General features: G+C 39.8%; 1 protein-coding gene across 2 annotated transcripts in view; it reads left to right on the top strand.

The window, feature by feature from the left end:
* Positions 1-24,993, top strand: part of LOC307145274 (NACHT, LRR and PYD domains-containing protein 3-like) — a 165,037-nt gene that overhangs the window by 44,537 nt on the left and 95,507 nt on the right. The window contains exons 11-12 of one of the 2 annotated variants that reach the window (XM_079848256.1): positions 5,955-6,128; positions 8,041-9,221. The exons of the other annotated variant lie outside the window; for it this stretch is intronic. Of the exons in view, the coding sequence (XP_079704382.1) occupies positions 5,955-6,128; positions 8,041-8,059 (193 nt within the window). The 3' untranslated portion in view covers positions 8,060-9,221. Of the gene's footprint in view, positions 1-5,954; positions 6,129-8,040; positions 9,222-24,993 lie in introns of those variants that run through there. 2 annotated transcript variants of the gene reach the window in all.

Raw genomic sequence — 24,993 nt, forward strand, 5'->3', positions numbered from 1 at the left:
AAACGACTCCATCTACACCTGGTCACATAAATGTGTTTTTGCAAAACGGATTTAAATCCGATCTTCAATTCTATATATGCAGATTTAATGGAGGGCACGTCACTGAAAGCAACAGATATGAGCTGCATTTTATTGATCATCAGCTAAAATTTCTAAATCAAAGACCGCAATAAGAGAGAGCAGCAACAGCCCTGGAAGATCATTTCATTTCTGTACTTTTAATGATGATGATTGTGTGTTAAGCGTCTGCGACTTACTTTCACTTTGATTTGCGATAGTTTGAACGTTGTCTTGATGAACAGATGCTCAGCTGCTCGTCTGCGGTGATGCGTGTTGCAGTAGCGGCGTCATATCTGGCTATAGCATGACATATAGCCTATCACACGCTCTCACACGCTTATTTTTTAGCATTTTTGGGAGGAGTAAAATTTCCATATGTGGTTTCAACAACCAGATGCATTTACACTTGTCCAGTTTGGTCTGAAATGCGGCCCAGGGCCTGGTTGCATAAAGCACCTTAAGTGTAATTTTCCCTTAAGTTCGCCCTTATGTTTCCCTTAAACCTAAGGGTGTTGCAGGAAAAAACCCTTAAGTGTTACTTAAGTGTTACTTAAGGGTTTCTTTAAGTGAAACGTCATATACACTTAGAATTTCCCTTAAATGCTGTTTTTTCACTTAAATAATCCCTTAAAAAGCGTTAAGTGTTGCATAAAACCCCTTAACAGTCATTTCCCTAAGTATAACTTAAGGTTTGGAAATCGTAAACTTAAGAGAAACGCGGACAAAAATAAGACGACATGGCTGAATTTATGGAACCAGCTGAGATCATTATGTGCCAAGAATATTTTTTAGGGATAGGGAGAACCCTTTGGACCATTTTAGCGATGAAAAATTGTTGCAAGAATACCGATTTGATCGACGCACAATATTTGCGCTTGCTAACAAACCAGAGAGCTACCTTGACCATACACACATCGCAACCACTCTTTACCTGCGGTGTTACAACTGCTTATAGCACTGCGTTTTTTTGCAACTGGGAGTTTTCAGTAGTGGGATATGTTTTACACGTGCATAAATCGGCTACCATTCAATAAATGTAGGCTACAATTAGTGTGTATCGGATTTTCAGGTGATATTCTCAATTCATTCAGTTAACGGACGCTCTGTGGTAAAGTGTTCAGACTGCAGACTTATAGCAACGATTATATTTAATTGTACAGTACAGTCATAACATAACGTACAGACATTATCTTAATTCCATAATGTCCTTAAACATAACAATATTGCTGGCCATAAACTGAGAAAGTGCGCGTCCGGTGTGCGATACCTCGAGTTGTCCTAGACGCGACGCGGCGTGTTAGTGTTTTGCGTATCTATGGCAACAACAGACTTTTATAAAGTGAATCCAGGATCGCTGTCGTGAAACACTTAAATGTTTCCCTTACCTAAGAGAACCGTTTAAGAGATTATATGCAACACCCTTAAGTTATTCTCTTAGGTAAGGGGAAATCGCCCCTTAAGTATCATACTTAAGGGAAAAACTTAAGGTGCTTTATGCAACCGGGCACAGACCTCCTCCTGAAGTGGTTTGAATGATCGGATTCAAATCCGTCTCGAATGCGTTTCGGAGGGCATTTACACCTGGTCTTTTCACAGAAAACGCATGAAGTGGCCAGGTGTAAACAGCCCCTAAATCGTCCACGATCAAAAATCGTGATATCGCGTAAGCACAAGTATAAAACGACTGTTATCATGTCTGAAAACAAACACAAGTAACAGAGTAAACTGTATCGCACGCGTGCTACAGTGGTACATTTATTCATCGCACAGACCAATCTTTGTGTAGATATATGTCGCACTGTACAGCCCTGTACAGGACCCTTTTAATGAGCGTTTGGTGTAGGTCTACTAGGCATAGAGATATCTGAACATCTTTGCAAAGCGCAAACCAGTACAGAAGTAGCCTAATCAATAATTAAAGTGCAAGCTGAGAAACTGAAGTGGATATGGAGAAAAGCTTCTTTATATGCCATTGCCTACATTTTAAACGGATGTCTGCCAATAGGCCTAAAACATTACATATATGGTTATTGTGACAGAGACTGGGACTCCAGGTTAATAAGATTCTGACTGAGTAGCAAGATATGAATTCAATTGTGATTCTGTGAGAATTCACAGATTCAGTTTCTCTTTTTTAATCTACCCCTTAACATTTAAAGGAATCTACATGTATGTGTGTGTGCTCAAATATGGCTTCTGGAGAGCAAATGAAGGATAAAATATTAATCACTAAACAGACATTAAAGGTATAGCGGAGGTTTTTCTTTTTCCGGGTGGATCATCAAGACTATTGGTCCTCCTAAGTGTCAATCATTCTGGTGATATCTGGTTTACGTAAGGCCGTCGTACGTGCTCGTGCACACAATTCACACGATGGAGTGCGCTCAAAACACAGGTTGGGCTTCCCACTGATGTCTCAGTCGCTAAGTTTCTTGACAGGTAAAGATTGGCATGCTATTTGGAGAAATCCATTTAAAATCACTGCTAGTAAAAGTTAATGTAAGCTATGATTAGCTCGTGCATGCTCTCTCGGGCACACGTTTAAAAAGGTGTTCCCTCACAGGAGCAGGTAGAGTGTTGCGCATGTGCATTTTTTCAAAAAGTGGAGAGGGCGGTTCTTTTCTAAAATTCGGGAAAATCCTCCGCTATACCTTTAATTAAGCAGTTCCCCATACTTTTAGAGTTACAACTAACAACCACTAGATGGCAGCAGCGTATAAGAGATGAACTGACAGCTAGTAAATCTTTGAACATGGAGTGCTAATGATAATAAATGTAATATGTCATGCTCACAAAATTGAAGTGCTGTAAAGGTTGTAGAAATGACAAATTCAATGTGCATTGTATTAAACAAATCTTTATTGATATGCAAATAGATGACAGACATCCAGCAAAAGAAAAATGGCAAGTGATGTATGCCCTCAAATCTGTAGATGTGCATGGATTTGTCCTGAATCCCTTCAAGAACTCGGTAGCAACTAGAGTATACACACCTTCTGTATAGTGTAACGTGTCATAACGTAATTGTGTGTAGGACAGTGAGTGAGTGAGAAAACGTGTGTGTGTGTGTGTGTGTGTGTGTGTGATCATCTTTATCTTTAGCGTGCGCAGCTCAAACAGCAATGTGCATTTATAGCTATAATTGGGACTGTCATATACATGCCATTATAATGAGAACACTATTGTAATAAAATGTTGTGAATTCTCTGGGTTTAGTTGCCGTGTTTCAGCGCGTTGTTGTAGAAATAGCGCGTCCAGAACAGCGATTACACGTTCTGACCAGCACAGTCAAGCTCACTTGTGCATTCACGTCACTTTGTGCAGATATATGATGAGTCGTAATATTAAGTTTATGAAATATAAATATCTGATTAATCTCACATAGGATGCGTTTCGTTGATTTAAACCTGCTAGAAAAGTTATTCAGTTTCCCGGTGCTCGTTCTCTTCAGATCAAGCAGCAATGCAAAACATTAAAATCTATGATTGGGACTGTCATATTATTATAATTGTATACAATATTGTAATAAAAAATTGTCAATTCTTTGGTTTAGTTGCATTCTTCAGCAACCGTTGAGTTGATTAACCTTCTAGCAAAGTGGTTCAGTTTATCGCTCGTTCTCTTCCGCTTCAGCGCGCGCAGCTCAAACAGCAGCGATGTCCTCTGTAAGCCTGTTATTAAAGAGGTGTACTATTACTGTACTAGTAAAATTGTTTACTTTTTTAGCAAAATCATTGATGCGTTATTAATAACTAGCATTTTTTTGTTCTCGTATTATTTTCATCAACAATATGGTTTGATTAAAATAATGTCCTTGTCCGTGCGGAGGCGAGTCCAGTTTATTTCTCCATGGCACATGCATTTTGTTTCTTTATATGCAGCCCAATGTTATCCAGTGAGTTGTTTGCATTATTTAGGTATTTTATTTTAATTTTGTTTAATTTTTGGTAACACTTTACAATAAGGTCTCATTTGTTAATGCATTAACTAACATGAACTAACAGAGAGCAATAGCCTTTATTAATGTTAGTTAATAAAATATTAGTGTTCATGTTAGTTCACAGTGCATGTTAACAGATACAACTTTGGATCTTAAAAATGTCTTATAAAATGTTGAGCTTAACATTAACTAAGATTAATAAATGCTGTAGAATATTGTTCATTAATTGTTGGTTCATGTTAACTAATGCTAACAAAATGAAACCTTAGCCCATTATAAAGTGTTACCATTTTTTAATAAAGAAAGTTGGCCATAGGAGTGTAAAATTAATTTTAAAAGTTAAAGGAGAACTCCGGTCAATTTTAACATTGAGCTCATTTTTGTGTAAATGTGGAGTGCTGTCAGTACAGAGAACAACGACAAAAATCAGTGTTGCCTACACCGTGTTATCCTCTTTTTAAAATTTGCACCCTGTTGACTTCAATGGGGCAAGTTTTAAACCAGCTTTTAGCCTCTTAACATCCTTGATGTGTCATTACAAGTGCACAGGTCATCCTGTTTTCGGTCGAAGTCCAAAGTAATCGATTGTCGAGTTCACGCGCATAGGTTTAGTTACCTATGATCACGCGTGTGAACTCGACAATCAATTACTTTGGACTTCGACCGAAAACAGGAAGAAAATACAGGTATGTGCGCTGGCTGAAATAACATCATTTTTATTAAAATCTTTCACATCTACTGCAGTCAGACTCACTCGTGTTCACTCTGAAGGAACCACTCACATGACCTGTGCACTTGTAATGACACATCAAGGATGTTAAGAGGCTAAAAGCTGGTTTAAAACTTGCCCCATTGAAGTCAACAGGGTGCAAATTTTAAAAAGAGGATAACACGGTGTAGGCAACACTGATTTTTGTCGTTGTTCTCTGAGCTCATTTATTTGTAAATTTGGAGTGCTGTCAGTACAATGTTAAAATTGACCGGAGTTCTCCTTTAAGGAATCTTTCCTGTAGCTCAAACAGTAGAGTGTTGAAAACACACACACACACACACACACACACACTACAGTAGAGTGTTGGCGCTTGCAACGCCAAGGCCATGATTTCGATTCCCAGGGAAAGCAAGAACTGATAGGAATGTAAATGTGTATCTTGAAATGCAATGTAAGTCGCTTTGGATAAAAGTGTAAATGTAAATAATGTACACTGGTTCAAACTAGGCTACTGTATTGTATATGTCTGATTTATGTTGAAGTGTTTGGGACATGCATCAACCATCCATCTTTATTGTCAGTGTCCTGAAGGGACGTAGATGTGTGATCTACACAACCGGTTTATGTGACATTTGTATAAGAAAATGATTATCATATGCATTTATAGTGAATGTATATAAACATTTCTACTGTTAAAGGGAAAATACAGATTGTGTTGAATGATCTGGTAGGACTTTCACTGTCCGCTGTAAAACCCTCCAGTTTCCCTGACAGATGACACACACACACACACACACACACACACACACACTATAATGAATACCCGTTCTTTATAGCGTTCTTCCTATAAGATTATTTTACAAAGAAAATACCAAAATCATCCAGGAAATTATGGAGTTCTGCTGGACCCTTAGAATCGTCCCAATCCTCCCCTGCTAACACACACACACACACACACACACACACACACACACACACACGTTCCTTAAAATGTTTACAAATACATTAAGCACACACACACACACACGTTGGGTTTACATGTTTTATGGGGACTTTCCATAGAAATAATGATTTTTATACTCTACAAACTCTATAATCAATCCCCTAATGCTAACTGATGAATTTTCACAATGTGAACTAATGAGTATTTGTATATATTTCATATTGACAGGATTATGTTATTTTTTAAGTGTCATGTTTATCTCTGGATATAGGCTTAATGTGTGTCATTGTTCTCTACAGGTTGTATAGCTGTGGTGTGACAGAGGAAGGTTGTGCCGCTCTGGCTTCAGCTCTGAGATCAAACCCCTCACACCTGAGAGATCTGAATCTGTCTGATAATAAACTAGGAGACTCAGGAGTGAAGCTGTTAGAGGATCTGAGGGATGATCCACATTATAAACTGGAGACACTACTGTAAGAATAGTTTAACGATTTTAATCATCATATTTTTATTTAAAGTTCAAATGTCTGATTTACTCACTAGAAATATAAGTAAATTGTACCAGGTTCAGTAACACCACGTGTGTTAAAAGACAGTTAAAAGACAACAACAAAACTAATTTTGTGCAGAACTCTGTCCACCTTTATTTGTTTATTTGTTATTTATCATACTGTTTGGAGAATAGACATTGTCAAACATATTTCACTGTGATCTGTGTATTAGTGACAGTGCAATCATGTTCCTCCATGATAATATGCAAATTTACAGGAGTAAAACAGATCCGAACTGAACTATTAATAGCGACAGTGTGTGTGTGTGTGAGAGAGAGAGAGAGAGAGAGAGAGAGAGAGAGAGAGAGAGAGTGAGTGTGCGCGTGTGTGTGTGAATATTTTGTCTGAGATCATCAGATAATGATAAGAGTCTTAAATTCAGCTTCAGTTTCTGTAGGTCTCTGAACATTAAACTGTGTTTAATATGAGTGTAATTCTGCTCATACTGTTGTGACTGATTGTGAAAATAATATTAATGTTATTTCAGCTTTTCCCCTTTAACTGTCTCTATAGGCATCTTTACACAGCGAGTTAAGGCTGCTCTAAAGCGGCTCTGTGTCTGCTCAAAGTTCTGTGGAAAGACACAATGCCGCATGAAAGCAGACTTAAAATATGCCGGGTCTGACCCCCCTCAGCCCCGAGTGTCAAAGATGACTCTGATATTGTTTTGTTCAGTGTAAATGAACGCAATCTTGTGTCGCTCTAAACTACGTCATTGTCATGACAACCAAACGCGCGGCGCGAGAATCAAGAAGCGGAAGACTAAACATATCGGCCATAATCCATATTGTTTTAGCCAAATTTAAAAATGTCAGCCAACAAGAGACAATAAAGTAAAAGTGTCCTGTACTCACATCGTGAAGAAACCACCAGAATAACAGAGTCGACGTGTGTAATCAATTGGCTTTCGCCGTTTGTAATCTTCCTCTGAAGAGACTGGCAGATCAACGCGCTTCTACATTTCTCTCAGACACGCTAAATGCTTATTCGCCGTCACTGTGTGATATTATATTCCAGAAATCATCTTCTTGAGGACGATATTTCACACACACACACACACACACACACACACACACACACACACGCTGGCGACAGCAGAATTGTTCTTTTTCTGGCTCTTTGAAAAACATGAATAAATCCTGCGGTGATCGACCCGGTGTAATAATTCATAATATATTTGTAGCATTTGTTCCATCTGGAATAGTTTTATTAAGAAATATAAAATAGCTCTCAGTACCACAGAATTATGACAAACATCAGAGCGTGAGATCGCTATATCACACAGAGGAAATCTGAAATTCTGTGTTTTTATTTATCTTGAGTTTTATTTCTTTAATATTTAATTACTTTTAAATTCATTTTATAACACTTTGTTAAAACTGTAGTTTTAAAATAGTAATGTTCAAAGTATTATTTCCCGCGATTTTAATAACTAATTCCTGTGTAAATGCATTTATGTTCTCGGCGTCAGAGAAGCAATAAACATTCTGTGTAAATGCACATTTTGTGATTTTATGCCGCTTCAGATTTGGTTTGTGTGTAAAGACGCCTTATGTGTGTGATAATCTGAGATCTGGGTTGTTATTAACTGATATTAAATGTGTAGTGAGTGTAATGGTCATTTCTGCTGGTTCTGGATCAGCTGTCCGGTGTGTGAAAGTGACCTTTCATGTGCTTTTGATTTTGTAAAGTGACTTTGAGCATCAGTGAGAAGCGATATGATCATGCTTGAGAATGAATTAATATAGATTATCTAGTTAGTTTTCTTATGAAAAGATGTGACAGATGTAATATCTCATACTGCATATGTGACTGTGTGTGTGTTTTATTTTAGTTATTCGAGGACAGTGTGATCTTGTGCTGATCATCTGATGGTGAATAAGGATCCACTACAGAGACTCAGTCAACAGAATCAACAGAGACTGAAGATACAGTGACTTCACTGTTAGAAATGAAGACTTCATTTAGATCTCAGCGATCCTCTGACAGACCTGATGAGGCGGCAGTGAAACACCTTTTATTTCACAGCAAATTACAGTTTCTCATTCATAGATTAATCATTTTATGTGTATAAACGCACAGTAACTCAAAAAGCTCTGAGTTTTGTCACAGAGTAAATAAAGAGCCTGAATATCTCTGTGTTTGTGTTGTACCAGCAGAGGGAGACAAAGACTGATGAAATATTCATTTTTCATAATTATGAGAAGAAGAAGAAACAGTTCAAGCTCACTTTTGGAAAACAATGGAAGCTCAAGTTTATACATAATGTTTTTAATAATGGTTGCATTACATGTGTATTAATGTATTAAAGGGGTCATATGATGTGTTTTCATGTTTTCTTTTTCTTTAGTGTGTTATGTAGATGTTTTTGCATGTATAAGATCTACAAACTTACAAAAGCTCAAAGTCTCCTACAAAAGATTTTGGTGCTCGAGCCCCTTTTTCAAAATGAATCAGAAGTGCCCCTCTCAAACAAATATCAATGATAATATTGTGGTCAATAAAACAAAATGCATTAGATTATAATTAACATGACAATGTGAACAAAACTAACGACAATTTATTATTTTTTCTGAAGTGTTAACAACTTAGTGTTAACTAATAATTGTTATAAACTGGTGCTATCAACAAAATATGAGTGCATTCCTGGAGCTGGGCGTCGTTACACTCCATCCTCATGATCGCTTTCTGCAGGACTTTTACGGGCTTTCCTCAACTCACTGAAGTGACGTCGGTGTCCGGGTTAGCGGCGCTAGCATGAGCCGTCAGGCAAGTGTTATTTAAATAAACTCCTGATGTACTCAAGGCCATAACCAGGGTTTGAAAATTAGTGAGGTCCGGAGTGAGGTGTTAAGAGTTGTGCTATAATAACACCCACAAATGCTCTATATAGCCTAAACCTCAAAATAGACAGACATGTAGATGATTGTGAAAGATTTTTTATTCAATATAATGTTTTACATTTCACAGACATGTTACAACTATTTACAGGCTATAGTGTGTGTGTGTGTGTGTGTGTGTGTGTGTGTGTGTGTGTGTGTGTGTTTTTGATGAACATGCATCAACGCCAGTCCTGTGAGCCTTTCACTAGACATAGAAGATCTGAGCCATGTTTTGAGCCTTCACATTGCAGAGAATGCCCTTTCACATTCACATGTTGTCACAGGAAGTGTAAGAAATTTTTTCAGCATACACTGGATGTTGGGAAATAAGGCCCTCTGTGTTGTTTTCAGAGTTTCCAGTGCTGATGCAGGCAGACGTCAGACTTCGTACTTCCGCTCTATTTCATTTCGCTCCTGTACTCAGTCTGAGACCGTGACCTATCTCTCAGTTTTCCGCCGGGCAATCAACGAACAGAGGGCGGGCTAAGAGCTGTGACGTAGACGCTAAGCGCCTAGTTTAGATTGTAGTTCAGGATACGACCGCGGATATGGAGACACGGGATGCAATTCGCTCTGTTGTGGAGAATATTCCCGGCATTAGCAATTTAGTGTTTGTTCAACATTTTGAATGGAGGTGATGTTGTGGCCCTACTCCCGACAGGTTTTGGGAAAAGTTTAATTTATCAACTATTACCAATCGTCAGCGAGAAACTGGGGAGACCAAGGGCCGGCAAGGCGATAGGCTTTTTTATGGTCATTGGCGTTTTTGAAGGTGTATCTCGGTCTCTTTTATCTGTCGAACTGGCGCCCTTTTGACAGGTTATTGTCTCCTTTCTTTGCCAGTCCATAAATATTGTCATGTCATGCTGTAATCTTGTAATTAAGTTGCAGCATTTCCGACAGACTCGAGAAGAACTAAGAGCTGTGTTTGACAGAACTAATCCTAACTTTGACAGTTGGCTACAAATATTTTCTTGATTCTCTCTACTATCAAATATTGTTTAAGAGGCACTGATTGTACCGTGGATGCGAAGATTTACTTCACATAACCTGCAAAAGTCGTTCACAGCCATGTTCACTCCTTATTTAGCTCGATGGTTAAGTTTTAGTATAGTTTTACCATCACACAGTGGAAATTCGATGCGGCTGAGACGGCGCATAGCATACGTCATGACCAAACGTTATGTGATTGGCTTACGGGTAACCACTGATTTTAAGCTTCAGACTAGCGCCCCCAGGCGGTAAAGAAAACGTTTTTCTATTACGGATCTCCAGACTCTCTCTACGAAGCAAAGCGAAGTAGCAGAGTCTGGTATTAGCAGGCTAGCAGCACCCCATCTTCAGAGTGAAACTTGTGCCTCCAGCTTTCTATCTCCTGCTCTACTGTGTTTGGGTAAGGTAGGTCCTCATGGTACCACTTTACCCTTCTTTGCTCTCTTTCTTCTGTCAGTTTCTTCAACGATTTTGGTACCAGATAAACTGCTAGTGATGCAGGCTCATTACTTTCAGAGAATCTCTCATCCAGCTCACTAGTTATGTGATCGATGAAGGGATAGAAGAGATTCACCTGGTAGTGGTCTTCCACTGACTCTGTGGATATGTTTGGTCTGTAATTCTGTTTTACTGATATTCTACGCTTTGTTGGGACCACATCAACTGAGTTGGCCAATGCTGTGGCTTTTTGAAAACATGGACTGAATCCTTGCTCATTTCTTTGGTTGGCTATGACTTGCCGTACATTTCTTGCCTCCTCGTATGCTGTGATGATGTCCAAGTTGGTAGACTGCAGCTGTTTGGTTAGAGGTAGCATATAACCCAGCACGTTGTTGGCTATTACAGAAGTAATGATGGTCTCAAATGTTTCAATACTATGCCGGAGAGTACTGTGCCTGGTTGCATAAAGCACCTTAAGTGTAATTTTCCCTTAAGTTCGCCCTTATGTTTCCCTTAAACCTAAGGGTGTTGCAGAAAAAACCCTTAAGTGTTACTTTAGGGTTTCTTTAAGTGAAACGTCATAAACACTTAGAATTTCCCTTAAATGCTGTTTTTTCACTTAAGTAATCCCTTAAAAAGCGTCAAGTGTTGCATAAAACCCCTTAACGGTCATTTCCCTAAGTATAACTTAATGTTCGAAAATCGTAACCTTAAGAGTAACGCGGACAAAAATAAGACGAGATGGCTGAATTTATGGAACCAGCTGAAGATCATTATGTGCCAAGAATAATTTTTAAGGATAGGGAGAACCCTTTGGACAATCTTAGCGATGAAAAACTGTTGCAAGAATACCGCGCTAATGATCGACGCGCAAAATTTGACATGACTAGCAAACTAGACAGCGACCTTGACCATGTAACACATCGCAACCACTCTTTACCTGCGGTGTTACAACTGCTTATAAATAGCACTGTGTTTTTTTGTTTTTTTTTGCAACTGGGAGTTTTCAGACGGTAGTGGGAGATGTTTTCAACGTGCATAAATCGTCTGTCAGCAGAGTGGTTCACCGGGTTGCGGGGGCTCTTTCCTGTCATTTAAACGCAATGGTCAAGCTCCCGCATTTACAGTGGGACTTAGTTTGCTTTTCAAATTTGTTTTTCTGAAAAGAATGCATTTCTACTCCTCTATCCAATTAGGCTTTCTTTTTTTTCTTTCTTTATCCATTTCGATGTCCTAGCCTACTTTATTTTATGAAACTGCGAAATTGCTAGTGCTAGTGTTTTGCGTATCTATGGCAACAACAGACTTTTATAATGTGAATCCAGTATCGCTGTCGTGAAACACTTAAATGTTTCCCTTATCTAAGAGAACCGTTTAAGAGATTATATGCAACACCCTTAAGTTATTCTCTTAGGTAAGGGGAAATCGCCCCTTAAGTATCATACTTAAGGGAAAAACTTAAGGTGCTTTATGCAACCGGGCACTGGCCTTTCCAGAGGTGGTAGTTACTTCTGCCTCCATGGTCTCCAAAACAGAATGTATAGCAGTGAACTTCTCCACAAAAGCACTCGGTGTGTTTGCTCTGCTACCCCATCTAGTGTCTGACATCAGTGGGATCCCTGCTGTTCTTGGTTGCCCTTCTCTTCTACTCTCTGCCCGCAGGGCATCTTTTCTGGCCCCTGTCGCTGAGAAGAACACTGCAATCTTTTCTACGATGGCCATTGTGTTCCTCACTAAAGGAAGATCGGAGCAACCATGCACCACAACCAAATTAAGTGCATGGCTCCTACAATGGGTGTACATTGCCCTGGGATACAGTTCCTAGACTCTCTTTTGTACCCCACTCACTTTGCCACTCATTGTAGAGGCCCCATCATAACCCTGACCCCTTAGGAAAGTTGTTTGAAGACCCCACTTTGTCAGCTGATTGAGAATGGCTGAGGTTATTGTTGCCGCATCTTGTTTGGGCAAGGGACAGAAACCGAGAAAATCCTCCTTTATCTCTAGGTTTTATTCCTCCTCATTGACGTAATGAACACATATGGACATCTGTTCAGTCCCACCTATATCCATGGACTCATCAGCTAATACAGTGAAGTACTTGGCTGCCTGTATTCTATTGATTAGGGTCCCTCTGATTTCCTCTGCACAACAATCAATAAGCTCATTTTGAATTGCGGGTGAAAGGTACAGTGGGTACGGAAAGTATTCAGACCCCCTTAAATTTTTCACTCTTTGTTATATTGCAGCCATTTTCTAAAATCATTTAAGTTCTTTTTTTTTTTCCTCATTATTGTACACACAGCACCCCATATTGACAGAAAAACACAGAATTGTTGACATTTTTGCACATTTATTAAAAAAGAAAAACTGAAATATCACATGGTCCTAAGTATTCAGACCCTTTGCTGTGACACTCATATATTTAACTCAGGTGCTGTCCATTTCTTCTGATCATCCTTGAGATGGTTCTACACCTTCATTTGAGTCCAGCTGTGTTTGATTATACTGATTGGACTTGATTAGGAAAGCCACACACCTGTCTATATAAGACCTTACAGCTCACAGTGCATGTCAGAGCAAATGAGAGTCATGAGGTCAAAGGAACTGCCTGAAGAGCTCAGATACAGAATTGTGGCAAGGCACAGATCTGGCCAAGGTTACAAAAACATTTCTGCTGCACTTAAGGTTCCTAAGAGCACAGTGGCCTCCATAATCCTTAAATGGAAGACGTTTGGGACGACCAGAACCCTTCCTAGAGCTGGCCGTCCGGCCAAACTGAGCTATCGGGGGAGAAGAGCCTTGGTGAGAGAGGTAATGAAGAACCCAAAGATCACTGTGGCTGAGCTCCAGAGATGCAGTCGGGAGATGGGAGAAAGTTGTAGAAAGTCAACCATCACTGCAGCTATTCCACCAGTCGCGGCTTTATGGAAGAGTGGCCCGACGGAAGCCTCTCCTCAGTGCAAGACACATGACAGAACACTTGAAGGACTCCAAGATGGTGATAAATAAGATTCTCTGGTCTGATGAGACCAAGATAGAACTTTTTGGCCTTAATTCTAAGCGGTATGTGTGGAGAAAACCAGGCACTGCTCATCACCTGTCCAATACAGTCTCAACAGTGAAGCATGGTGGTGGCAGCATCATGCTGTGGGGGTGTTTGCAGCTGCAGGGACAGGACGACTGGTTGCAATCGAGGGAAAGATGAATGCGGCCAAGTACAGGGATATCCTGGACGAAAACCTTCTCCAGAGTGCACTGGACCTCAGACTGGGCCGAAGGTTCACCTTCCAACAAGACAATGACCCTAAGCACACAGCTAAAATAACGAAGGACTGGCTTCACAACAACTCCGTGACTGTTCTTGAATGGCCCAGCCAGAGCCCTGACTTAAACCCAATTGAGCATCTCTGGAGAGGCCTGGAAATGACTGTCCACCCACGTTTACCATCCAACCTGACAGAACTGGAGAGGATCTGCAAGGAGGAATGGCAGAGGATACCCAAATCCAGGTGTGAAACACTTGTTGCATCTTTCCCAAAAAGACTCATGGCTGTATTAGATCAAAAGGGTGCTTCTACTAAATACTGAGCAAAGGGTCTGAATACTTAGGACCATGTGATATTTCAGTTTTTCTTACTAACTTAAATGATTTTAGCAAATGGCTGCAATATAACAAAGAGTGAAAATTTAAGGGGGTCTGAATACTTTCCGTACCCACTGTATCTGGTTTAGGCTCATGCGAGGGATATTGTCAATATTCAATAATATGCTGCTTGGTATCGTTGGAAAGGGGACCTTTTAGGCTTTCATTTAAGCCCAGTACTGAATCTGTCTGACAAACACAGAGGTCACATGACTTCTTTAAACCAGAAATAACACATATTTTTTCACAATTTCCACCTAGACTGTATGCTTTCTTTTATCCCTGTGGCATGAAAGAACACCACAGACACAAAACTCAACAACTTCAATACTCAAGGCACTCTAATGACTCAGAAAATGTATAATATACCCATACTATTTATTTGTGAGAGCCTTAAATGAGACTTGCACAGCCAGCACAAGTCTTCAAAATAGAATAGAGCCAATACAAATAGAATACCCTATTAGTCCAGGGCCAAATGGCCTATTTATTCATGTACAGCTGTAATAAAAAGTAATTGTTTCAATAGTGTTGTCAACATAACACTTGTAAGTGATTAAACAAAATGTTTCTGTCGTGTATTTTGATATTCACCCACTTTCAGTTAGATTGTCAGAAAGTAGCTCATGCACGGCATGTTGATGGATTTTGACAGTTTGACAAGGTTTTGTGAAAAGATTGTTGGCTCAGTTGACTGGTTATAACAACACTAGGCCTACCAACAATGCCATCTTCAATCAACTTCCATTGAGTTCCAGGGGTATTAAATGTAAATACAAAATACTTTTTCTCTTGTGCTTGTGAATTGGTGGGGAATAGTAGCAGTAGCTAATGTAAGCTTGGTGTTTTTAGCAGGCTAGCTATCTTGCAGGTTAAACAGTGTAACAGTAACTGCTACAGTGCAGTCAGGGCTCTCAAGTGTCATGTGACACTCACTCATTTCAGTCTTTTGTCACGCCCTCTCACCACACATTGTATTTCTCACATGGAAAACCTACTTATAATATATTTAATATGCCGCAGCGCCTAAAATGTCTCTGGCCGCGCCAGTCTCATTATGGAACCGGCAGGAATCAATCGCTGTGATTCCAGATCAATCCTCAGCCGCTGCTGGAGCCTGCATCCAGTTAGTTTTACATCAGGCCTGGCTAGAATAAGTTTCTCCAAACCGTAGAAAAAGTATACTGCAACATAAGAGTGTGCAAATATCATCTACGATAATATCGTAATTGTTTTAATGATGTGAAATCGAGTATGTCCCTCACTTTGCAAACACCAAACAAAAACTCAGCAAGAGAGTTAACCCTTTCCGGTTTAGGTTAGACTACTGAGCGTGTGCATTTAGAGGGCACGCTCTCAACTGCGTGATTTACTCTATTTAAATGCAGCAACAAACACACCTGTATTAATTGTCTGTTAGGCTATATCATATGATATAGATAAGCAATCACACAAAGAGTGCCATTTTCTCCTCAAAATATCAGCACAATTAAAATGAGTTTAATAAACAAGAAGTTAATATTAAGTGACTTACATTAAGTCTGCCGACCTGAAGCATCTCTCGCTCAAAACCGCTCTTTTACTGGCGCTCGCCTCCGTTAAAAGAGTGGGCGATTTATACGCGCTGTCTTCGAGTGCGCCCTGTCTTGAGTTTGGACCCAACGACTGCAGAGCCGTCCTTGAGCCAAGGCATGGGTATATTCCTAAAGTGCTCTCCACTCCCTTCAGAGCACAGGTTATTTCCCTAGCAGCTCTTTCCTCACCAGAGGACAAAAGAGACGCAAATTTACTCTGTCCCATCAGGGCTCTCAGAGTGTATCTACAGCGTTCTGCCTCGTTCAGACAGTCGGAACAGCTGTTTGTGTGCTTTGGCGGCCGCACTAAGGGTCTCGCCGTCTCAAAGCAGAGATTATCGCGCTGGATAGTTGACGCTATAGCGCTGGCTTATGAGTCCAAGGGCCTTCACTGCCCCTTAGGCATCAGAGCTCATTCCACAAGAGGCATGGCCTCGTCTTGGGCTTGGTCAAGTGGAACACCCATCGAGGATATCTGTGCGGCGGCCGGCTGGGCCTCACCGTCCACATTTATCAGGTTTTATAACCTACAAGTCCCTGCTCTGCATTCCAGGGTACTTTCAGTATGAAAGGTGTAAGCACAATACCCCCATAAAACGTGGGCCCGATATTATCCGGTCCTGTTTTACATGAACTTAGTTTGTATTATACATTTTATATATTACATTATATATCATTTATTAAGGTTTGGCCCTCATTAGGCCCACTCCTCCTTTTTCCCTTATGAAGCCCGTCACTGACCGGCTTATTGGGTTCATACTTTACTCTTAAGGGCTTCAGGCTTCTTGCCTCAGGCTTTATCATAGCGAAGTCAAGCACGCGCGGCGTTTCAAAGGGGGTTACCATAGCGTAAGATACTTATACAATAGGAGAGACCCCTCGAAAGAGAACGTCTCGGTTACTAACGTAACCTTGGTTCCCTGAGATGAGGGAACGAGTATTGCGTAACTCGCCGTGCTTGTGCTTTGGTCAGGGAATCGATTCAGTCGATTTAACCTAAAGACTTTGACGAATGATGGGCTCTTTTTAGCCTCTGGCCACGCCCATCCTGGCGGCTCTGACGTGTCAGGGCACGAATTGCCCTGATTGGACTACGTGTCTGAGCCGCCTCGTCATAGGTTCATGCAGTTGCCGCAGCACAGCCAATGACCGTGTTCGCCGCTCATCTGTGTATGCTGTGCAGCTGCACTGCGTTTCAAAAATTTGGCTTCAATATTCATTTTATTTCATACATTTTGTTTTTATAATGCCTATGCATTCATGGAGGTGTTTGTTGCATGTTGTAAAGCTGTTCGATCAATAAATAATGCATAAATAGTAATTTAAGCACATTCCTCACATTATTTTAACTAAAATTCAAAATAAATCAGTTTCATGCATAACCCTTTTAATCCAGCTCTAAATACCTTACATTGGGTGTCTTTGACCTCTTGTGGAAAATAAATAATATAAGATGATATTTCATGACTCTAGATGGCCTTATATGGAGCAAATGAGCTGTTCCTCTGGGTCTTAAAGTCAGAAAACTCAGTCAGTCAAAACTCCTCAATCCATTAAAAACATTTTTTTGTGTGTGAATTTCAGAACTCTTTAAGTTCCTTTTTTTTTTTTTTTTTTTTTTTTTTTTTAAAGTGACTAGAAACAATTTTTTTTATGCAACATTTAGCAACTTTTGAACAGGCTGCATGTAACCCCACTTATTCAGTTGGGGATACTTAATTTAATTAATCAATCAACAATACTATTGATCAGCATTACCAAACGTGGACATTTTCCACTAGAAACAAACACTGATGTACTATTTTATTTAATACTGTGAAGCTGCTTTGATACAATCTGTATTGTGAAAAGCGCTATATAAATAAAGTTGACTTGACTTGACTTGACTTATTCAATAGGGAATAAATTATGGCTAATAATGACTAGGGATGCACCGATACCACTTTTTCCAGAACGAGTCCGATACCGATACGGTCATTTTTGGTACTCGCCGATACCGTAACCGATACCTGTATTTTCACTGGATTTGTCATTTTTAAAATGTATTGGTAGAGAAACCAAAAGAATATAAATAATATTATTTGGCTAAGTTGTTTTCATGCTTAATAAAGCCTGTGTATGAATTTGTTACTTTCACTGTTCATATTGCTCAATCATATTTTATCTTTCATTTAAAGGGATGGTTCGGAGTAAAACCAACCTAGGGTCCTTTGCACCATGACCTCGGGCCAAAGAATGGCACCAAACTTACTGTATACAGTAGTACAAATAGGTTCTGTACTCATAAAACGAGGCATTGGAAAGTTTGTAAGTACATCAGGAGTTTATTTAATAAAGAAATATAAAATAAAGAAAATGCAAATCATATTACTTATAAATCAGAATTAATGTAACACTGTATATTATACTCTGTACTCTATATGTAGTGCATATTAATCTCAAAACATTTTAGTTGTCACAATATAATACCACTTTACACGTCATCAGAGAATGTCTGACGTCATCCATTTTATGTGATAACTGCAGGCCTTCACATTTGAACATGGACGGTTCAGCACGTGACCCATTAACACTCACTCATGTACGATACAAACTCAAATAAACATAAAACAGAGTTAGAAAATAATAATAACTCTTCTTAAAGCTACACTGTGTAATTTTTTTTAGTTGATTCTTAGCAAAAAACACTTAGTTCTTTCAAAAATATATGTGCTCATTAATGTATATTTACTTCTTTCAAGTAATAAAGTATTCTCGTAAGTTTATCTGCCATTGAAAGTACATACGGGTGAGGGGTTAGAATGCCGGTCGCCATGTTGCCCCTCCATCTTGAAACTACATTAGCCAAAGAGGGACATACCTGTAAATTCAAGCTTCGCCTTTTGCGTTTTTCACTCAGTGACACCGTGACGAATGCGAGGGGGAGATTACTCGCGAGTCGCGACTGCCGGCAGATTTGAAAGATGTGTGTGTGTGTGTGTGTTCACTCACATTTGATTTTGAAAGAGAGAATTAAAACGTCAACGCGACAGGCAAATCAGCAAGACCAAAGTCAATATTGGAGTAACTTTTCCCAGATGGAAAGAGCTCATGAGGAGCAAAGATTTTAAAACGGATGCCGAAGTTGCCTGCTTTCTTCTCGACAGGTAATTCAGCCTATTTGTGTAAATTCGAAGTTTTATAGTTGCTTGTCTAACCATAGCATGGTTGTGCATAACGCCAGAACGACCTCTAGTATAACTTCATCCTCGCATCAATGGTGAAAAAGTATTGTTTACCTTTTAACATAAATCTGTGCTGCGACGGATCACAGGTGATGAATAGTTTTAAAGGCGCAATTTTTTAAGCTATATAAAAAAAGGACACTGTAAATTTGAGTTATTTTTAATTGCTTTTACTTTGTACACATTGTAACGTTAGCCTAATCTGATTATGCTGGGATAGCCGATTCCAAGGGTGACGTTTACCTCCTGACATCTGTCCTGTAGTTTTATTCATTTTAGACGTATTATTGTTTATTATTGTCATGGACGAAGTCGATAACTGGAAGCCATGTTAATCTTGGAATAATGCGGCCACCGTAGGAGTTAAAACGCCCTCGGAATTGAAAGGAACAGAAACTAATATTCACTGGGTAGTCATATACAATTTCACCACTAGATGGGGGAAAAATTCACACAGTGTAGCTTTAACAGCATAAATAACACTGTATTTTATTATACGAACTGTTAGAAACCCATAAAACTTCATGTACTAACAATACATTGCATTGAGACGTGCTGATGTTAGCATAGCATCGGGAACTAATCACGTTCGCCATGTGCGACAATCTCATCTCTTTTTCCACAATACGGGTATATAACAATTATACCAACACCCTATATACACAAACTCATATTAACATCAAATATTCGGATATTTAAGGAGCTTACCTGAAAAGGGGAACATAAAAATATTAAAATAATCTCTGTTTTATGAGTGGGGGAAGGGAACCGTGTGCCTGATAATAACTCTCCATGCTCGCCCCGCCCCCTGCTGGAGTCTTATGGTACTGCACCATAACAAACTACATGAACCAATGAAATAACCAATCATAACAATAATATTCTCAATACCTGCTACATTATACACCATATAAAATGATCCACAATATACAATACTTTTGTATATTGCGTTACACACTGCGTTTGCATAGGTGGAGATTTTTTTCGTGAGAAATACAAGTACGAAATAATCCACAAAATTATTAGTGAATGAGACCCAATGTGTATACATGTGATTCATTTAACATAATTTTAACTTAATTTAAAATACTTATTCCAATATCCAAATATGATATAAAGCTCACAGTGGGAAAAAGGGTTTATATTTGTGACGTGCTGTCTTTGCATCTGATCATTGCACACTATAAACAGGCATTAGCTGAATAAACGTTAGCCAATACAAACATAATAGAAAACAGTTGACAATGAATAGAGCAAATCACCAATAAAAAACCTAGCACCTCAATTTTAATTTTACAATTATCTACAATTCTCACGCAGCACAGACAACAATAATTTTTAATCCATAAGTAATAATGCACTAGTTTTCATACCAAATAAATACGTACCATAATTAGGTACTTTATTTATTAACACAATAATGTAACATGTAGGCTACGTTTCTCAACACTGAGAATTAATAAATAAACAGCTGTTTCTCCAGACTATCGCTTTTCAGTTATCCACAAATCACAGCACTATTATAATCACTAAGTGATTTTTTATTTATTTTAGTATTTAGATTTATTGTTCAGCATTACTTGATCATTTTATCATTTATCATCATATTTGAGTGACTGTAGAAAATCCTGCTGTGATCTGATTGGCTGACTGAGTCTTGATAAAGAGCACCTGTGGCCCCTTACTAATTATGTTGCAGTCTCCTCTTGTTTGAACTAAGAAGCTGTCGTTCAGACATGGCTTGTGTGGAATTGTTGCGTTGTTGACCATGTAAGTTTCCTTTTTGATTTGTCTTAGTTTAAATGATTGTTTGATATGATATATTGAATTCTAGTTATGTTTAGTAGCTCTTTAATGTTATATTCATTTGATTGTTAAAGCTGATTTCAGATGTATGATTTAAGATTTGCAATTGTGTTTGTATTTATTATTGGTTTTGTTTATGGGTTTTAGAAACCAACAATTACCATCACTGCCATCTGAGAAATGTCTACTCCTATATGTCACCACAAATAAACTGGGAAAAGTACTTGATGACTGAATGAGTTTTAATGGACCCACCATTCCAGTAGCAACAGCCAAATCAGCCTAGTATTTCTGCTAAATTTCTACATGGTCCTTCGAGCCGGAGAGGCAACTGGAATGGAGACTGAGGATGACTGTGTGAAACCTAAACGTTCATCAAGGATTGTAAAACCTCCAAGATGGCACAAAGATTATATGATGACTCAGTTAAATCCTTCAATGCATCCAGCTGGACAATTGTCACACCAGCCAGAAGATTTGAGCCATTTGGTTGCATCACAAGGAGCTTCCATTACTGCTACTCAGAATGAGGTGAAGTCTTTGTCTGAGGAGATTAAACAAATGAAAGGAATGTTGTTGGATGTGGGACACATGATGAAGGATATGCAAAGGAAAAGTTCTTCATTTTCTACTGGTTCTGAATGCAGTTCTATTCAAGAATCCCCTGTTCATATCCCCATACAAGCAAACCAGCAAGATGAGATGAACGCCAGAGATTCTATTGTGGATGAGTTGAGTGAATGTATGCGACGACATCAAACCAAGCAGGATAATGTGCTTTCTACACCACCAAAAGTTCAGAGACAAAATACTTTGCCCTCATCTCAGTATGTGCCACCTACCTCTTCAATGCCTACTTCCACAGCAGCCATCACTAGAGGGCCCTCAGAGAGATTACACCAGCAGCTTTCTGATCCATGTCCGCCTATTAGGCTTTCAGTTCCACTCCCAGATAACCTCAGGTCACAACCTTTACTGCATCCAAATGTAATGGGTGAAGGCTTAACTCAGCAACAGCGCAATGGTCTTTCATCTTCAGTCAGTCATCAAATGAATCCCAGTTTTTATCCCAGTGATCAACAAGTAGGAAGGGACCAAAGCCTTTGGCCACCTGATCAAATGCAGGGAAATGCATTTTGTATGCCCGGTCTTCCGTGGATGCCTCCAAGTTGGCCAACCTTCCCTCCAAATGGAGGATTTTTAAGGCCTCCATATCTACCTGATTTTCCTTATCCAGTATTATATCCAGCTCATATCCAGAATGTTCCGCCAGTTCCTTCAAGGGTTGCAACATTGCCTCCTAGAGATTTATCAGCTGGATTTACTTATGCTTCTCTTGGTCATTCACATCAAACGTCTTTAGAACAGCAGACAACTAGAACTGTACCGCAGCAAGATAATCCTTCCATTATGTCTCATCAGAATCCATTGATACCCAGAGTTATAACCACTGCATCAGCACCTCAGGGGCAGCAAAGAGATGTAAATCCAATAACTGCACTTTCCCCAATTGGAATGCAAATGATGGTACCTAACCAGCATATGTCTATTCATTCACCCATGAATGTGCCCCACGCAAGTATGACAGCTCTACATTCATCCAGGTCAGCCCGTATTGAAAGACTTTCATTTCCATATTTGAAGAGTGATGACCCCCAAGAGTTTGCCATGCTGAATATGGCTTTAAAGAATTTGTTACCCTCAGAGGAAACTGAGCAATACAAGTATCATATTCTTCTTGATCATTTGAAGTTGGAGGCAGCTCGACTTCTGGCCTTGGCTTATGCCCATCATTCCCAGCCTTATACTACTGCCTTAAAAGCTCTTCAGAAAAGATATGGGCAACCCCACCAGTTGGTGCTGCGAGAGATTGCTACAATTAAGAACTTACCCGCTGTACGTTCAGGAGATTCTGTTGGATTCGGCGACTTTGCTGTACGAGTTCAAGCTCTTGTGGGAATGCTTCAATCCTGGGATCATGAAGAAGGAGCAAAGGAATTATCTTGTGCATCACATGTCCATCAGTTACTCAGTAAACTTCCAGCACATCAGGTTGCTAGTTTTGCAAGATATGCCAAAACCACCCGACCAGACCAGTCCTACAACTTGGTGAATTTTTCAGTTTGGTTGGAAGAGGAATCAGATTGTCAGAATCTAGCTGCCCAAGTGTTTGAACAATCTAAAAGTATGAAAAAGTATCAGGTAAGAGAAGCAAGGCCTACCAAGTCCCAATATCACACAGCTACATTTCTTCATGGCATAAGTCAAGAAGTTAATCCCACTCAAAGAAAGAACTCTGAAACTGCAAACCACGAAATTCTGCGACACGGCAAGAAGGAGGGCCTTAAACCGTCATGTGCAAGCTGTGGCAGTAATGATCATCATCTCAGTCATTGTCCTGAATTTCAGAGCTTCGATACGGCAGCCAAACGGAAATGGATTGTTGACAATAATCGTTGTTGGAGATGTGGTTGGGCCCATAGATCATCTAAGTGTGACTTGAGAGGAAAATGTCCATTGTGTCAAGATCGCCACTTAGGAGTACTGCATGAAGTAAATGTTCGCAAACCAGATTCTAGGATATTTTATTTGAGCCGATCAAGTGGTCCGAACTCTGTTCTTCTGAAAATTGTGAAGGTAGTTCTGAGCCACGAAGGAAAGACTCTGGAGACGTATGCTATCCTAGATGATGGTTCTGAGAGAACTATGCTCATGTCTTCTGCAGCAGAGAGTTTAGGTCTTCATGGGGCGGCAGAATCATTGGTTCTTCGAACCATTCGGCAAGACACCGAGAAAATTGAAGGTGCGACGGTTTCCTTCACCATATCTCCAGCTTCTCACAAGCAAAGTAAATACCAGATTCAAAGGGCATTTACTGCTCAAATGATTGACTTACCTGAACAGACTTATCCTGTGCGAGTCCTACAGAGACGCTACCAACATCTAAGAGGCCTCCCTCTGGAGGAGTTTCAGAGAGTTAAACCTTTGTTACTAGTGGGAGCTGATCATCCTCACCTTCTTTGCTCCAAAGAGCGAGTACGTTTTGGTCCTCCTGGAAGTCCAGCTGCTTTGCATACTCGACTGGGATGGGCATTACATGGACCTACTTCCTTGGGTGAGAAGTCTAATTCCACGGCTCAGTGTTTCTTCCAGGCATCTCTCTCCACGGATCAGTTGCATAAAGATGTGGAGAAGTTATGGCAAGTTGACGTAGTTCCTTTCTCTCAGACTCCAAAGCATGCTTTGCGGTCTAAACAAGATAAGAAAGCTCTCAAGTGTCTAGACGAGAAAACAAAGCTTGAAGAAATGAACGGAATCAAAAGATATGCGACTCCTTTACTTCGAGTTGAGAATGCACCAGTCCTTAAAGCATCTCAAGAGGCAGTAATGCCGGCTTTGCGTCGAATGGAGAGACAGCTAGCTAAGGATCCAGAACAAGCAGCTATTTATGAGAAAGAAATTCAGAAACTCATTGAAGCTGGATGTGTTAAGAAACTGAAGTTAAATGAGATTAATCTCAGTGATGAATCTTGGTATATTCCCCACCATCTTGTGGAACATAATGGCAAGCATCGTGTGGTATTTAACTGTTCCTATCAGTATCACGGAGAGAGTTTGAATGCCTATTTGTTACCTGGACCGGTTCTAGGCCCTACCTTGATTGGAGTTTTACTTCGGTTTAGAGAACATCAAGTTGCGATAAGTGGAGACATTAGATCAATGTTCCATCAAGTTTGTCTCCTGGCTTCTGATTCTCCTTTGCTACGCTTCTTGTGGCGAAATATGAGAAGAAATGATCCAGTCGATGTCTATGAATGGCAGGTCTTGCCTTTTGGTGCTACATGTAGCCCTTGTTGTGCCATATATGCTCTCCAGAAATGTGTTCAAAACCTTCCTGTTGAATTTCAAGATGTGCAGTCTTCTGTCTTGCATTCCTTTTATGTGGATAATTGCCTACAAAGTTTTCCAACTACAAAAGAGGCCAAGGAGATGCTTATGAAATTGCGTTCTTCCTTGGCTGAAGGAGGTTTTGAGATTCGACAGTGGGCCAGTAACCATGTCTCTGTGACTGACCACTTACCAGCCGAAGCTCGTTCAGTAGATACTGACCTGTGGTTAAGTCATGACTGCACAGATCCATGCGAGGGAACTCTTGGATTAAGTTGGCATTGCTCGCAGGATACTTTGAGCTACAAGCACCGTTTAGTGGAGTATACTGTC

The sequence above is a fragment of the Squalius cephalus genome (genome assembly GCF_949319135.1).
Source record: "Squalius cephalus genome assembly, chromosome: 18".
Classification (NCBI taxonomy): domain Eukaryota; kingdom Metazoa; phylum Chordata; class Actinopteri; order Cypriniformes; family Leuciscidae; genus Squalius; species Squalius cephalus.